General features: G+C 42.1%; 2 protein-coding genes across 6 annotated transcripts in view; one reads left to right on the forward strand and one right to left on the reverse strand.

The window, feature by feature from the left end:
* The window catches only part of LOC110491844 (zinc finger protein 329), a 28,438-nt gene extending 12,031 nt beyond the window's left edge, over positions 1-16,407 (forward strand). For 3 of the 5 annotated variants that reach the window (XM_021565641.2, XM_021565640.2, XM_021565642.2), the window contains 2 exons: positions 13,595-13,952; positions 14,352-16,407. In XM_021565641.2, coding sequence (XP_021421316.2) covers positions 13,595-13,952; positions 14,352-15,908 — 1,915 coding nt within the window. In that variant the 3' untranslated portion in view covers positions 15,909-16,407. Of the gene's footprint in view, positions 1-13,295; positions 13,378-13,594; positions 13,953-14,351 lie in introns of all 5 variants that reach the window. The other 2 variants (XM_021565639.2, XM_021565643.2) reach the window with 1 other exon arrangement.
* The window catches only part of LOC110491843, a 90,329-nt gene that overhangs the window by 45,237 nt on the left and 27,114 nt on the right, over positions 1-17,978 (reverse strand). The window lies entirely within an intron of this gene.

Consider the following 17,978-nt stretch of genomic DNA (forward strand, 5'->3'; position numbering starts at 1 on the left):
TGTTCCCTTTATTTTTTTGAGCAGTGTGTGTGTGTGTGTGTGTGTGTGTGTGTGTGTGTGTGTGTATATATATTACACACACACACACACACACACACACACACACACACACACACACACACTGGGGAGAACAAGTATGATAACCTGCAAAATCGGCAGTGTTTCCTACTTACAAAGCATGTAGAGGTCTAATTTTTATCATAGGTACACTTCAACTGTGAGACCGAATCTAAAACAAAAATCCAGAAAATCTCATTGTTTGATTTAAGTAATTAATTAGCCTTTTATTGCATGACATAAGTATTTGGTACATCAGAAAAGCAGAACTTAATATTTGGTATGGAAATCTTTGTTTGCAATTAGAGATCATACGTTTCCTGTAGTTCTTGCCAGGTTTGCACACACTGCAGCAGGGATTTTGGCCCACTCCTCCATACAGACCTTCTCCAGATCCTTCAGGTATCGGGGCTGTCGCAATACGGACTTTCAGCTCCCTCCAAAGATTTTCTATTGGGTTCAGGTCTGGAGACTGGCTAGGCCACTCCAGGACCTTGAGATGCTTCTTACGGAGCCACTCCTTAGTTGCTCTGGCTGTGTGTTTTGGGTCGTTGTCATGCTGGAAGACCCAGCTACGACCCATCTTCAATGCTCTTACTGAGTGAAGGAGGTTGTTGGCCAAGATCTCGCGATACAAGGCCCCATCCATCCTCCCCTCAATACGGTGCAGTCGTCCTGTCCCCTTTGCAGAAAAGCATCCCCAAAGAATGATGTTTCCACCTCCATGCTTCACGGTTGGGATGGTGTTCTTGGGATTGTACTCATCCTTCTTCTTCCTCCAAATACGCCGAGTGGAGTTTAGACCAAAAAGCTCTATTTTTGTCTCATCAGACCACATGACCTTTTCCCATTCCTCCTCTGGATCATCCAGATGGTCATTGGCAAACTTCAGACGGGCCTGGACATGCGCTGGCTTGAGCAGGGAGACCTTGCGAGCGCTGCAGGATTTTAATCCATGATGGCGTAGTGTGTTACTAATGGTTTTCTTTGAGACTGTGGTCCCAGCTCTCTTCAGGTCATTGACCAGGTCCTGCAGTGTAGTTCTGGGCTGATCCCTTACCTTCCTCATGATCATTGATGCCCCAAGAGGTGAGATCTTGCATGGAGCCCCAGACCGAGGGTGATTGACCGTCATCTTGAACTTCTTCCATTTTCTAATAATTGCGCCAACAGTTGTTGCCTTCTCACCAAGCTGCTTGCCTATTGTCCTGTAGCTTATCCCAGCCTTGTGCAGGTCTACAATTATATCCCTGATGTCCTTACACAGCTCTCTGGTCTCGGCCATTGTGGAGAGGTTGGAGTATGTTTGTTTGAGTGTGTGGACAGGTAACGAGTTCAAACAAGTGCAGTTAATACAGGTAATGAGTGGAGAACAGGAGGGCTTCTTAAAGAAAAACTAACAGGTCTGTGAGAGCCGGAATTCTTACTGGTTGGTAGGTGATCAAATACTTATGTCATGCAATAAAATGCAAAGTAATTACTTAAAAATCATACAATGTGATTTTCTGGATTTTTGTTTTAGATTCCGTCTCTCACAGTTGAAGTGTACCTATTATAAAAATTACAGACCTCTACATTCTTTGTAAGTAGGAAACACTGCCCATTTTGCAGGTTATCAAATACAGTGGAGCAAAAAAGTATTTAGTATTTAGTATTTAAAAAAGTTCTCCCACTTAAAAAGATGAGGCCTGTAATTTGCATCATAGGTACACTTCAACTATGACAGACAAAATGAGAAAAAAAATCCAGAAAAAAATCACATTTTTAATTTATTTATTTGCAAATTATGGTGGAAAATAAGTATTTGGTCACCTACAAACAAGCAAGATTTCTGACTCTCACAGACCTGTAACTTCTTCTTTAAGAGGCTCCTCTGTCCTCCACTCGTTACCTCGTTACACTCCAAACTCCACTATGGCCAAGACCAAAGAGCTGTCAAAGGACACCAGAAACACAATTGTAGACCTGCACCAGGCTGGGAAGACTGAATCTGCAATAGGTAAGCAGCTTGGTTAGAAGAAATCAACTGTAGGAGCAATTATTAGGAAATGGAAGACATACAAGACCACTGATAATCTCCCTCGATCTGGGGCTCCACGCAAGATCTCACCCCGTGGGGTCAAAATGATCACAAGAACGGTGAGCAAAAATCCCAGAACCACATGGGGGGGCCTGTGTGGTGAATGACCTGCAGAGAGCTGGGACCAAAGTAACAAAGCCTACCATCAGTAACACACTACGTCGCCAGGTACTCAAATCCTGCAGTGCCAGACGTACTGGCTTAAGCAGGGGGACACAAGTCCAGGCCCGTCTGAAGTTTGCTAGAGAGCATTTGGATGATCCAGAAGAAGATTGGGAGAATGTCATATGGTCAGATGAAACCAAAATATAACTTTTTGGTAAAAACTCAACTCGTCATGTTTGGAGGACAAAGAATGCTGAGTTGCATCCAAAGAACACCATACCTACTGTGAAGCATGGGGGTGGAAACATCATGCTTTGGGGCTGTTTTTCTGCAAAGGGACCGGGGCGACTGATCCGTGTAAAGGAAAGAATGGGGCCATGTATCGTGAGATTTTGAGTGAAAACCTCCTTCCATCAGCAAGGGCATTGAAGATGAAACGTGGCTGGGTCTTTCAGCATGACAATGATCCCAAACACACCGCCCGGGCAACAAAGGAGTGGCTTCGTAAGAAGCATTTCAAGGTCCTGGAGTGGCCTAGCCAGTCTCCAGATCTCAACCCCATAGAAAATCTTTGGGGGGAGTTGAAAGTCCGTGTTGCCCAGCAACAGCCCCAAAACATCACTGCTCTAGAGGAGATCTGCATGGCGGAATGGGCCAAAATACCAGCAACAGTGTGTGATAACCTTGTGTAGACTTACAGAAAACGTTTGACCTCTGTCATTGCCAACAAAGGGTATATAACAAAGTATTGAGGAACTTTTTTATTGACCAAATACTTTGCAAATAAATTCATAAAAAAATCCTACAATGTGATTTTCTGGATTTTTTTTCTCATTTGTCTGTCATAGTTGAAGTGTACCTATGATAAATTACAGGCCTCATCTTTTTAAGTGGGAGAACTTGCACAATTGGTCGCTGACTAAATACTTTTTTGCCCCACTATACTTGTTCTCCCCACTGTATGTATATTATATATAAGTGCGTGAATTGGACCATCTTCCTGTCCTGCTGGGGATTCAAAATGTAACTAGTACTTTTAGGTGTCAGGAAAATGTATGGGGTAAAAAGTACATTTTATTTAAAAAATATATATATTTAACCAGGCAAGTCAGTTAAGAACAAATTCTTATTTTACAATGACGGCCTACCCCGGCCAAACCCTCCTCTAACCCGGACAACGCTGGGCCAATACAGCCCGGGATCTAACCAGGGTCTGTAGTGATGCCTCTAGCACTGCGATGCAGTGCCTTAGACCGGTGCGCCACTCGGGAGCTAAATGTAGTGAAGTAAAATTTGTCAAATATAAATAGTAAAGGCGTTTTACTTAAGTACTTTACACCACTGATAATTACACCAACAAAACAAAAAAACAGATGAGCATTTGTAATGTTATTAAAACAAATGTAATGTGGTATATTGTTGCATTTAATTTTTTAACCAAAATATCACATGAGAAAATGTACACGGGGCAGGAGGTTACCGTGGTAATGCGTCCTGTTTGTAACTGTGAGATTGAGGGTCTGACTAGTAGAAGTGTTGTCTTCTCTTTCCTAACAGTTGAAACTCAAGCATAGAAATACCTAGCTTGTGAATAAAATGATGTAAATAGCCAAGAAACACAAGGACAAAGTCTCACTACAGTAGACTTCCGTTTCAAGTAAGTTAATGAATATGTCACTCAGCTCTTCACATGCGTATCCACAGCCCCCAGCCAGGCAGTGTTGCTGTGTGAGGCAGAAATACTTAGCACATTTTATAGTGTCAGGGAGATAGAACCATATTCTCTAGAATACCATAGTAGCTAGCCATAGTCTATAGATAATGCAAATGTCACAGCAACTCCCAGCACACAAAACCTCAACTCAGGGCCGGCGGGCCCACAGACAGGCTGGGAGAGAGTAAAATGTGCATTCTAATAGGCCTATTTGCCCAACATTGGAATGATATTCTAATATTACACATTTCCATAAGACACGTAGCCAGCCATATCATTGTTTGAAACCTAGACGTTTTACATAGCCAAGCTTACCTTGCTTTTAATAGCCTATAGCCAAAATCCGTCCATAGAAAAACCCCTGAATATTTCCTAATTATACCATTGAAACCAGCATTTCTACTTTCCAAAGGCAGTAAGGCACAATCATGTTGTTGTATCTTCAGATATTCCCTCTTAATTTTCTACCATTAGGCTGTATATCCATCTGTCACATTATAAGAACCGCTTGCATCAGGTGCACGTTTGAGAATGGTGTTCTCGTGTAATAGCATTTAACTTTCATGCATATAAACGAGACAACACATTGCTGCGCTTGTAATGTGAATTATTCATAGTTAATAAACTTTTAAGCTAAATTTTTTTAGTCTTGTCTTTGTGTTTAAACATTTTACTGGGCTCCCGAGTGGTGCAGCGGTCTAAGGCACCGCATCTCAGTGCTAGAGGTGTCACTACAGACCCTGGTTGGATTCCAGGCTGTATCACAACCAGCAATGATTGGGAGTCCCATAGGGCAGCGTACAATTGGCCCAGCGTCATTAGTGTTTGTTCTTAACTGACTTTCCTAGTTAAATTTTTTTTTTTTACTGGAACCACTGTTGTATGCATTTGATATTTTTCTGGCCTATCGTCCCGCAACTGTCCAAACATAATTAAAAAGAAATCGTTCCCAGTCGTCCCCTTAATTGCGAGCCCTGGTTAGAGGTCCTGTTCTGAAATGGACACAGGAAAGCTCTGAACCCAATATGCATACGTTTGTTTAAAAAAAACAACATTCAGAACGGACCTAAGGACAACTAGACCCGTCCCCGATTTGAGTCAGGGAAGCATCAGAAAAGTATTGTTTTTGCAACTTTATTAACCAGAGCTATGGATAGAGAGCCTCAGAGCTCAGCTGCTACTAGGGAGCAGGGGAAGGGCCATGTGGTGTGAATGTGAGAGGCAAGGCGGCAGAGATGTTAAGTGGTTGCTGTTAACTCGCTCTAGACTAACTTCTTGCTAGTTTATCATCCCATCCGATTACATACTACGTGTTATGACTGCATTAAACTGAGAGAAGCTAGCTAACTAGGCTAATTGAGTCATTGCTGTTGTCACTAGTTGCCACAGTCAACATTGGCTATATCCTAAACATTCATGAAAACAAACATTTGCTCTTTGGTCTTAATTTAAGGTTAAAGGTTAGGCTTAAAATCAGATTTTAAGAAGCGAAATTGTAGAAATGGGCAGGGTAGAAGTCGACTGATTAAATCGGCATGGCTGATTACATAGGGCCGATTTCAAGTTTTACAATCCGTAATCTGCCTTTTTGGATGCTGATTATGGCCGATTACATTGCAATCCATGAGGAAGCTGTGTGGCGAGTGCAGCGTCAAAAGGACCTTGTGGCTGCAATGAGCCAAGGTAAGTTGCAAGCTAGCATTAAACTTATCTTATAAAAAACTATCAATCTTTACATAATCACCAGTTAACTACACGGTTGATGATATTACTAGGTTAACAAGCTTGTCCTGCGTTGCATATAATCAATGCGGTGCCTGTTAATTTATCATTGAATCACAGCCTACTTCAACTTTGCCAAAACGGGTGATGATTTATCAAAAGCACATCTGTGGGGAAAAAAAGCACCTTAGTTGCACAAATGTACCTAACCATAAACATCAATGCCTTCCTTAAAATCAATACACAGAAGTATATATTTTTTTAAACCTGCACATTTAGTTAAAAGAAATTCATGTTAGCAGGCAATGTTAACTAGGGAAATTGTGTCACTTCTCTTGCGTTCAGTGTATGCCGAGTCAGGGTATATGTAACAATTTGGGCCGCCTGGCTCGTTGCGAACTGTGTAAATAATAATTTAATTAAGACCGTAAATAATTTGCCAGAATTTTACATAATTATGACATAACATTGAAGGTTGTGCAATGTAACAGCAATATTTAGATTTAGGGTTGCCACCCGTTCAATAAAATACGGAACAGTTCCGTATTTCACTGAAAGAATAAACGTTTTGTTTTCGAAATGATAGTTTCCAGATTTGACCATATTAATGACCTAAGGCTCGTATTTGTCTGTTTATTATAATTAAGTCTATGATTTGATATTTGATAGAGCAGTCTGACTGAGCGGTGGTAGGCAGCAGCAGGCTCGTAAACATTCATTCAAACAGCACTTTACTGCGTTTGCGAGCAGCTCTTAGCAATGCTTGAAGCACAGCGCTGTTTATGACTTCAAGCCGATCAACTCCCGAGATTAGGCTGGCCATACTAATGTGCCTATAAGAACATCCAATAGTCAAAGGTATATAAAATACAAATGGTATAGAGAGAAAGTAGACACATTATAATAACTACAACCTAAAATTTCTTAACTGGGAATATTGAGCCACCAGCTTCCATATGTTCTCATGTTCTGAGCAAGGAATTTAAACGTTGTCTTTTTTACATGGCACATATTGCACTTTTACTTCTCCAACACTGTTTGCATTATTTAAACCAAATTGAACATGTTTTCATTAAATATTTATGTATTATATTAAGTTAAAATGAAAAGGGTTCATTCAGTATTGTTGTAATTGTCATTATTACAAATATGTAAAAATCGGCCGATTAAACCCCTACCCCCCACCCCACCAAACAGACAGGTTCAGCACTGAAAATATATGCAAAAACATTTGTTTGATAAAAACAGAGCGTATTTATCAGAATCATTCAGCCTAGGCCTCTTCATCAAACTGATGTCCTGGCCATAATTCTTCCCCATGCAGTGTTGAATGTACAATTGTTAATCTATTTAGAAAATTCTAATGAAGGGGCATAATAAACTAAATAGAACATCTGTATATCGAAAAGACAGATTTTGGTTTGTAATGTTGAAAAAGGCCAAATTGAGCCCCGTTTCAAATATAATGCCCATTCATCCCTAATGACAATACTAATCCCTAATGACAAAAAAAAATATTTTGGTTATTGAACTACAGTAAGTGAAGTGGATTTACACCTGTAAAATAATTGCAGTAATTTCATCATGGGTCCCTGATCTGTACTACACAGAAACACATAATTATGGATATGAATGTCATTCTCTTCATGATGAAGTATCCTAAATAGATATGCAATATCATCCTTTGCATATTTGGGTATTATTCTTCAAACTAGCTATTATTTGACGACCGCGTTTTCACAAGTTGACATCCAAGTACAGCACAGAAGGGTATAGTTCAGTACAATACATTAGTGTATTCAACTCGTGTGCTCTACTGTGTAGTTACTGAATTTTACGCCGTTCTCCTCTACTGTACAGGACTGTAAACTCAACTTTTCTTTACTGTGTTCACAATTATTGTATTTTCAGCTGTTTGAAGCTGGTGTACAAAATCTAAAGTAAAATTAAACTTAACGGGAAGCATAGATATAGCATACGTAGAACAGATCTAGTGCTTGTGTGTGAACTTTATCCTTCCTCATGAGGGGGAGAAATTATAAATTGTCTTAAAAGTAATGTGGGTTTTTGGTAATGGAATTAAGGCACAAGGCAATGTTATTTAAACTCACAGAAGGCAGAAAGAATTGTCCTAAACTACACTGAACAAAAATATAAAAACGCAGCATGCAACAATTTCAAAGTTTTGAATGAGTTAGTTCATATAAGTACATTTAAATAAATTCATTAGGCCCTAATCTATTGATTTCATATGACTGTGAATACAGATATGCATCTGTTGGTCAGATACCAGAAAACCAGTCACTATCTTGTGTGACCACCATTTGCCTCATGCAGCACATTGTTGTGAAGTTATTAGGTTAGATTCCTTGTTAGATATTACTGCATGGTCGGAACTAGAAGCGCAAGCATTTTGCTACACTCGCATTAACATCTGCTAACCATGTGTATGTGACAAAATGTGATTTGATCTCCAATGCATAGAGTTGATCAGGCTGTTGATTATGGCCTGTGGAATGTTGTCCCACTCTTCTATAGCTGTGCGAAGTTGCTGGATATTGGTGGGAACTGAAACACACTGTCGTACACAATCCAGACCATTCCAAATATGCTCAATAGGTGACATGTCTGGTGAGTATGTAGGCCATGGAAGAACTGGGACATCAGCTTCCAGGAATTGTGTACAGATCCTTGCAACATGGGGCTGTCGGCTGTGCATTATCATGCTGAAACATGAGGTGATGGCGGGCGATGAATGGCACGACATTGGGCCTCAGGATCTTGTCACGTTATCTCTGTGCATTCAAAAAATGCAATTTTGTTCGTTGTCTGTAGCTTATGCCTGCCCTTACCATAACCCCACCATGGGGCACTCTGATAAAATATGTTGACATCAGCAAACCGCTTGCCCACATGACGCCATTCAATGTCTGCCATCTACATTTTAAATCGGGATTAATCCTTGAAGAGCACACTTCTCCAGTGTGCAAGTTGCCATGGAAGGTGAACATTTGCCCACTGAAGTCGGTTACGATGCTGAACTGCAGTCAGGTCAGGAACCTGGTGAAGATGACGAGCACGCAGATTAGCTTCCCTGAGACGGTTTCTGACAGTTTGTGAAATTATTCGGTTGTGCAAACCCACAGTTTCATCAGCTGTCCAGGTGGCTGGTCTCAGACGATCCCGCAGGTGAAGAAGCCAGATTGGGGTCCTGGGCTGGCATGGTTATCTGTGGTCTGCAGTTGAGGCCGGTTGGACATACTGCCAAATTTTCTAAAACGACATTGGAGGCAGTTTATGATAGAGAAATTAACATAACATTCTGGCAACAGCTCTGGTGGAGATTCCTGCAGTCAGCATGCTACCTCAACTTCAGACATCTGTGACATTGCATTGTCACAAAACTGCACATTTTAGAGTGACCTTTTCTTGTCCCCAGCGCAAGGTTCACCTGTGTAATGATCATGCTGTTTAAATCAACTTCCTGATATGCCACACCTGTCAGGTGGATAGATGATCTTGTCAAAGGAGAAATACTCTTAACAGGGATGTAAACAATTTTGTGCACAACATTTGAGAGAAATACGCTTTTTGTGCATCTGGAAAATGTCTGGGATATTTTATTTCAGCTCATGAAACGTGTGATCAACACTTTACATGTGTTTTATATTTTTGTTCAGTATAAATAGGTGTTTTAGTTGGCAGGGATCTTTACTTTAACATTGTGCTTTGATGTATTTCTAATACCGTAATACTTTTTCTAAGACCCCTTTTCCATCTGTTAGGCAGGATATCAAAGCCTTTGCTTATTCCAATTTCTTTGGATGGAAAAATTGTTAAAATGTCTACAGTACCAATCAAAAAAGTTTGGACACTTACTCATTCAAGGGTTTTTCTTAATTTTTTCTATTTTCTACTAGAGGTCGACTGATTGATGTTTCAACGCCGGTACCGATTTAGTATATATATATATATATATATATATATATACATACACACACACTGCTTAAAAAAATAAAGGGAACACTTAAACAACACAATGTAACTCCAAGTCAATCACACTTCTGTGAAATCAAACTGTCCACTTAGGAAGCAACACTGATTGACAATACATTTCACATGCTGTTGTGCAAATGGAATAGACAACAGGTGGAAATTATAGGCAATTAGCAAGACACCCCCAATAAAGGAGTGGTTCTGCAGGTGATGACCACAGACCACTTCTCAGTTCCTATGCTTCCTGGCTGATGTTTTGGTCACTTTTGAATGCTGGTGGTGCTTTCACTCACTCTAGTGGTAGCATGAGACTGAATCTACCGCCTTTGTGCAAGGAGGAGCAGGAGGAGCACTGCCAGAGCCCTGCAAAATGACCTCCACCAGGCCACACATTTGCATGTGTCTGCTCAAACGGTCAGAAACAGACTCCATGAGGGTGGTATGAGGGCCCGACGTCCACAGGTGGGGGTTGTGCTTACAGCCCAACACTGTGCAGGACGTTTGGCATTTGCCAGAGAACACCTAGATTGGCAAATCCGCCACTGGCTCTTCAGATGAAAGCAGGTTCACACTGAGCACATGTGACAGACGTGACAGTCTGGAGGCGCCGTGGAGAACGTTCTGCTGCCTGCAACATCCTCCAGCATGACCGGTTTGGCGGTGGGTCAGTCATGGTGTGGGGTGGCATTTCTTTGGGGGGCCGCACAGCCCTCCATGTGCTCGCCAGAGGTAGCCTGACTGCCATTAGGTACAGAGATGAGATCCTCAGACCCCTTGTGAGACCATATGCTGGTGTGGTTGGCCCTGGGTTCCTCCTAATGCAAGACAATGCTAGACCTCATGTGGCTGGAGTGTGTCAGCAGTTCCTGCAAGAGGAAGGCATTGATGCTATGGACTGGCCCGCCCGTTCCCCAGACCTGAATCCAATTAAGCACATCTGGGACATCATGTCTCGCTCCATCCACCAACGTTGCACCACAGACTGTCCAGGAGTTGGCGGATGCTTTAGTCCAGGTCTGGGAGGAGATCCTTCAGGAGCCCATCCGCCACCTCATCAAGAGCATGCCCAGGCATTGTAGGGAGGTCATACAGGCACGGAGGCCACACACACTACTGAGCCTCATTTTGACTTGTTTTAAGGACATTACATCAAAGTTGGATCAGCCTATAGTGTGGTTTTCCACTTTAATTTTGAGTGTGACTCCAAATCCAGACCTCCATGGGTTGATAAATTTCATTTCCATTGATAATTTGTGTGATTTTGTTGTCAGCACATTCAACTATGTAAAGAAAAAAGTATTTAATAAGAATATTTCATTCACTCAGATCTAGGATGTTATTTTAGTGTTCCCTTTTTTTTTATACCGTAATTGCTGGGCTATTAAGCGCACCTGAATATAAACCGCACCCACTGAATTATCAAAAAATATGTATTTTGTACATAAATAAGCCGCACATGTCTATAAGTCGCAGGTGCCTACCGGTACATTGAAACAAATGAACTTTACACAGCCTTTAAACCGAAACACGGCTTGTAACAAAAATAAATAGGCTTTAACGAAACACGGATTGTAACAAAAATAAATAGGCATTTAACGAAACACGGCTTGTAACAATAGTTAAACAGTAGCCTACCAAGAAAGTCATTGGTCACTATCTTCCTCCTCCTGTGCACAGAAACCACTGAAGTCATCTCCTTCGGTGTCGGAGTTGAATAGCCTCAGAATTGCTTCATCCGATGTTGGATCGCTGCCCTCTTCAACACGCAGCAGTCCAGCCTTTCGAAACCCGTTGATGATAGTGGATTTTCTGACAATGCTCCACTCTGTCAGCAGCTCTATTTCCTTTTCCAACAGCCAGATCGATCGCCTTCAACTTGAAAGCTGCATCATATGCATTTCTCCGTGTCTTTGCCATGATGAGGGTGACAATGACTAACGTAATCAGAATGATGGGAAGTTTGAGCGCGCTCGATTTACGTCACATTATGTGACGGTGCTCAGTTTTTTTGGCGGCATGAATCTTGTGAAAGCGGGAAAAATCCATAAATTAGCCGCGTCATTGTATAAACCGCGAGGTTCAACGCGTGGGAAAAAAGTAGCGGCTTATAGTCCGGAAATTACGGTATATGTCACCGAAGTCGTTTCCTCTCCTTGTTCGGGCGGTGTTCGGTGGTCAGCGTCACCGGTCTTCTAGCCATCGTCGATCCACTTTTCATTTTCCATTTGTTTTGTCTCATTTTCCAACACACCTGGTTTCCATTTCCCATCATTAAGTGTTGTGTATTTAACCCTCTGTACCTCCCATGTCCTTGTGTGGAATTGTTTGTATGCTTGTGCACTGTTTCTGGTGCGCGTCGGGTTTTGAACCCATGTAGGTTATTTTTTTTATTGCCGTTGGTTTTGAAATTAAACTGCTCCGGCTATTACCTAGTTCTGCTCTCCTGCGTCTGACTTCACTGCCACCAGTTCCCTAACCCTTACAACATAAATTAAATCAATTTAGTCTCAAATAAATAATGAAACATGTTCAATTTGGTTTAAATAATGCAGAGAGTATAAGTGAAATATGTGCCATGTAAAAAAGGTAACATTTAAGTTCCTTGCTCAGAACAAATGAAAGCTGGTGGTTCCTTTTAACATGAGTCTTCAATATTCCCAGTTAAGAAGTTAGGTTTTATAGGACTATTTCTCTTTATACCATTTGTATTTCATATACCTTTGACTATTGGATGTTCTTATAAGCACATTAGTATTGCCAGCCTAATCTCGGGAGTTGATAGGCTTGAAGTCATAAATAGCGCTGTGCTTCAAGCATTGCTAAGAGCTACTGTTTGAATGAATGCTTACGAGCCTGCTGCTGCCTACCACCGCTCAGTCAGACTGCTCTATCAAATCATATACTTAATTATAATAAACACAGAAATACGAGCCTTTGGTCATTGATATGGTGAAAACAAAACGTTTATTCTTTCAGTGAAATACGGAACCGTTAGGGTGGCAACCCTAAGTCTAAATATTGCTGTTACATTGCACAACATTCAATGTTATGTCATAATTATGCAAAATTCTGGCAAATTAATTACGGTCTTTGTTAGGAACCTAACAACGGCCTTTCAACAGTTCGCAACAAGCCAGGCGGCCCAAACTGCTGCATGTACAGAACGCAAGAGAAGTGACAATTTCCCTAGTTAATATTGCCTAACATGAATTTTAAGTTTAATGCTAGCTAGCAACTTACCTTAGCTCCTTGCAGCCACAAGGTCCTTTTGATGCTGCACTCGCGTAACAGGCCGTCTGCCATGCAGTCTCCTTGTGGATTGCAATGTAATTGGCATTCAAAAAGGCAGATTACAGATTGTTATGAAATCGGCCCTAATTAAATCGGTCAGCCTCTTTTTCTACATTGTAGAATAATAGTGAAGACATCAACTATGAAATAACACATATGGAATCATGTAGAAACCAAAGAAGTGTTAAATCAAAATATTTTTGATTTTCGATTCTTCAAAGTAGCCACCCGTTGCCTTGACAGCTTTGCACACTTTTCAGCTTTCACGTTGGTGCTCATGGGTCTTTTTACATGGAAATGACCTAACATGCTACTGTATTCGATTTACAGCCATCCAAGTGCAGCCAATCCAGAAGAATGTAGGAGTCAATACAAGGTTTACAGAGGACATACCACACAGGGATGTGAACCGGTATAAACTTACATTTTACTTTTAAGTAGCCCGTGGGGAACTATTTGAAATGAATTGGCTAACGACTTAGGCCACCTGTCCTCCTAATCTATGAGCGACTGTTCAATTGAAAAGTGTCATGCAACTATGCTTAATTACTTTTGAACGGTCTCACTGTCTGGCCTGCTTGCGAAGCCCAATCGGTAGTAACCTATGATTAAAAAATATCTTCTTCCAGATTAAACTCTGTCACGGTGTACATGGCGAGGAAGTATGTGGTCTATGAAGACTGCCTCCTTCCGTTGTTCAAGACTTGTCCAGTCTGTCGCGGCTCCTGCAGCATCGACAAGTTCATCCAAGACACCCTGCTCACCATCAACCGGTTCTGCAACCACTGTGACCACCGGAGCCAATGGAAAAGCCAGCCCTTTAACCTCCCAGCTGAATACCTGTCTCCCTCAGCAGCCAAAGTATCAACTGGCACAACTGATGCTCCCACCGGCACTACTGGCATGTCAACTGGTACCTCAACTGGCACATCCACTGATGCTCAGACTGGCACCTCAACAGGCACCTTCAATAATCCGACCTTGAAGGTAGCCTTTATCATTTTTCACTGATCAATGTTTACACTGCATGAATGCAAATTCACACAAGCCATAAAAACGACCAACCTTTTAATGGGGAGGTGTTAGTCATGTAAACCAGTAACCACAATTGTCATCAGCTATGGCTATGATTTGTAAACTAAGTGAAATCAAGAGGTTGGCAGTATTTTTGTCCATAGTCAAAATAGGTTGAGATGCATCCATAGAATATTACATATTTAGGGAGATTCTGTGGGGTGTTGATGTCCCTTCCTCACCTGCATTGTGTTTCTCTCTAGCCAATAGTTATGTGGAACTATTGGTATAAGAGTTCCAATTGTAAGTACATTGAAGATTTATTACTGATTCGTTGTAGCGATTGCTCATTTTTGTTCATTGTCCTTGCAGACTGCGGAGGAAAGTGGTCTTCTGTTGGAGAGTAACGATGGTGATATCTGCAACAAAGGTCTGGAGGACATTCAAACCCTGGTGTTTGAGACGACTCTTTGTTTGGATGACGAAGTTCACGACGACAAAGCCATTAAGAAGAAACGTCAGTTATTAGAGGAGAAACAAAAAGAGGTGGTGGAGGAAGAAATGGAGGGGGAGGAAGAAATGAAGGAGGAGGAGGAGGAGAGCTCAGATAGGGAGTGGGAACCGGAGGTGGAGGTAGGTGAACTTCTAGCCTCAGATTCCGAAGGGGATTCCCCAGCGCTCTGCCCGGATTGCGGCACGTTCACCAAAGGCTCGAAGACTCACGTCTGCGAGCACGTGAAGCCGTTCGTCTGTCAGGACTGTGGCAAGCGGTTCGTTAACGAGGTCTCTCTTAACATTCACAGAAGAATCCACAAGCCAGGCTATGTGCACGAGTGCAAGTACTGCCTCAAGTCGCTCCAGAGCAGGCCGGAGAAACTAAGGCACGAGGAGAGCCACCCGCGTGTGGAAAAGCCCTACGAATGCCCCGACTGCCCCAAACGATTTAGCGACATTAAAGCCCGAGACGGCCACATTCAAGGTCACAGAGGGCCCACACAGCACATTTGCAACATCTGTAAAATGGAGTTCAACAAAAAACACATCCTGGAAAGACACATGCTAGTCCACAGCGGGGACAAGTCCTACACATGCCCCGAGTGTCAGCGCTCCTTCAACCAAGCGAGCCATCTCAAGTCCCACATGCGCCTCCACACGGGTGAGCGGCCGTACAAGTGCCAGCAATGTGACAAGTCCTTCAACCACAACGTGAGTCTGAAAAGCCACGTCCAGCGCTACCACCCAGGCCTTGGCTACGGGACCAAGGAGAAGGAAGAGGGACAGGAGCTCATCTCAAACTCAGCGAGTCAGACTGAACAACAGGTAATGATAGAGGAGAGTGGAGAGCCAGAGACTGGGCAGAAGAGAGTGAAGAGGGCACTCAGGGCAGGAAGGAAGAGGAAACGACAGACCTTTGACCCTGAGGAGTTTGTGGAGAGTAAGAACAGTGACTCAGAATTCAACCCAGAAGTGGGGGAGAGCGGGAGCAACAGTGACTCTGACTTCAACCCAGAGGAAGAAGAGAGTGGGAGCAAAAGGAGGAGTACAGGTAGACCAATAGGCAGACCAAAAGGTAGACCAGGGACCAGCAGAAAGATCTATGCAGGAACTGTTGGTAAAGAGCTTGATGGATCGAATTTGAATGAACACAAATCTGCAAAACAGTGGGAGCAGGAGGAAGAGAGGCAGAGCGACCCGGAGGTGGTGGGGGAGAGAGGGAGCAAAAGGAAAGCCACAAGCAGAGGAAGGGGGAGAGGCAGGGGAAGACCAAAAACCATTAGAGAGATGCATGAGGGAACTACTTGCGAAGAGCTTGTTGGATCTAACCTGAATGAACAAGTACCACCAATAGAGACTGCTCTTTCTGAACTTTTAGAGAGTTGTTGGCCAATTCAAAATGTAGATGAGGCTTTTGACCCAATGCCAAATTAACTGTTAGTTACTGAAGAGTTGTCCAGTGTTTTCTGTTTTTCTATATTTTGTATACATTGAAGAAAAATGCTGTTATGAAGGGACATAAATGTTCAGGGTTCAAGATTCCATTCTAAAGGCGGTTCAACGAGGAAACTACTGTGCCTCCCAAATGGTACCCTATTCCCTGTGTAGTGCACTAATTTGCATTGCAGAGTCTACATTGCACTGCAGACTTACATTGAGCCCTGGCCATCAGCCTGTCACCTGATTCCTAATGTTCAACATTTGTGTTCTAACAAACTTGACATAAGTTGATGTCCAGATGATCAGTTATGATCATTTAAGAAAATAGTTCAATAACTGCTACTGCAGACAATGGAAAGTGCCTTCTATCCTTAGTCTTTAATCAAAGACTATCTTGGATTGCAATTTATATATTTTGCCGACAATTGTAAAACTTTTCAATATAGCATGTTTATTTGACTTGTATTATTAAATGTAAATGATATTACTGCTACCTTTTCCAAAATCGAGACATTCTTATACTAGGGCCGGCACAATGTAACCGACGGTTATTTTTCATTTATTCAAGCCTTATTTTACCAGGTAAGTTGACTGATGAATGAGCCAACTGGAAGCTGGGGATGATTAGGTGACCATGATGGTATGAGGGCCAGATTGTGAATTTAGCCAAGACACCGGGGTTAACACCCCTACTCTTACGATAATGGGATCTTTAGTGACCAGAGTCAGGACACCCGTTTAAAGTCCCATCCGGAATACGGCACCCTCCACAGGGCAATGTCGAGTGCGACCAGGACCAACCCTACTTAGCTTCAGAGAAGCCAGCAGTGGCGTTTTTATATTTATGTTTCCATTTTTATTTAGTTTCAGTCATATAAAAATATTGTTTTTATATGTTTTAGTGTTGGGGGCAGACAGCATGCGTGGAAGGCAGGAGACATTTGGATGTTTGTTTTTTGGTATGTCACTTCTTTGAACTGAGAGGCAGTAATACATAATGATGGGTCATTTTTCATGACTCCAATGCCACAATGGAGTCATTCTATGTCCCTTTTGATTAGCGGAGGTGCAGGATCGAAAGTGAGCCGGTACGGTCCTTGAAGCAACATTTTTCTTATTATTATATATATTTTTTTTTACCTGTTATTTAACTACACAAGTTAGTTAAGAACAAATTCTTATTTACAATCAGGGCCTCCCGGGGAACAGTGGTTTAAGTTCCTTGTTCAGGGGCAGAACAACAGATTTTTACCTTGTCAGCTCGGGGATTCGATCCAGCAACCTTTCGGTTACTGGCCCAACGCTCTAACCACCAGGCTACCTGCCACCCCAAAATGCTGTTATGAAGGGCCTCAAACCAGGTTACAAGTGTCTCAATCGCCAAATCCCATTACACTTTCTGGTGTTTTTCTATTGGATGTCTTTTTTCTTTCATCAAGTGGCTGGTGTGCTGTTGGATGCTGGAATTATTTTAGTGGGCAGGTAGTGTACAACGCCTTTGAAGTGACTTGTTTGACAATAAGATTTAAATGGTTCTGCTCACCGGTATGCCACATTAAAAAGGTAGTAGATTTTAAAAGTCAAGTCAAATCTTTACTAATAGGAATTAAAACAGTGCACAGTAAAGGCTCTATCGTCGTCTGGATTTAAGGCGGCGCTAGTGTCAAATGCACGTTAGTTTGCAATTTCGTCATTTAAAAAACTAGCGCACTGGCATTTTCCATCCCTAACATGCTGGCCACACCGCTCGCGTTGCAAAATAAATGTACACATACATATTATTCAATCATTGCTCGCGCACTTCTGCGTAGCCAGGCGCTAAAATAGAACTTGGTTCTATTTGTGACACGCTGTAAGTCCCGCCTCTTCCATCTCCTCATTGGTTATTACGAGCATATACCCACGTGGTTGATTGAAAGATGAACTGAGGGCCACACTCCAGTCCAGTTGATGGTGGTAATGCACCTTAAAGTAGGTTGCCAACCGCCATATAAAGTCCAAAGGAAGAGAGATTACTAGAAACTAACTTGGTTTACCCTTTTATCTGTGGATGAATTGTCGGAG

The sequence above is a fragment of the Oncorhynchus mykiss genome, chromosome 16 (genome assembly GCF_013265735.2).
Source record: "Oncorhynchus mykiss isolate Arlee chromosome 16, USDA_OmykA_1.1, whole genome shotgun sequence".
In the NCBI taxonomy this organism is placed as follows: Eukaryota; Metazoa; Chordata; class Actinopteri; order Salmoniformes; family Salmonidae; genus Oncorhynchus; species Oncorhynchus mykiss.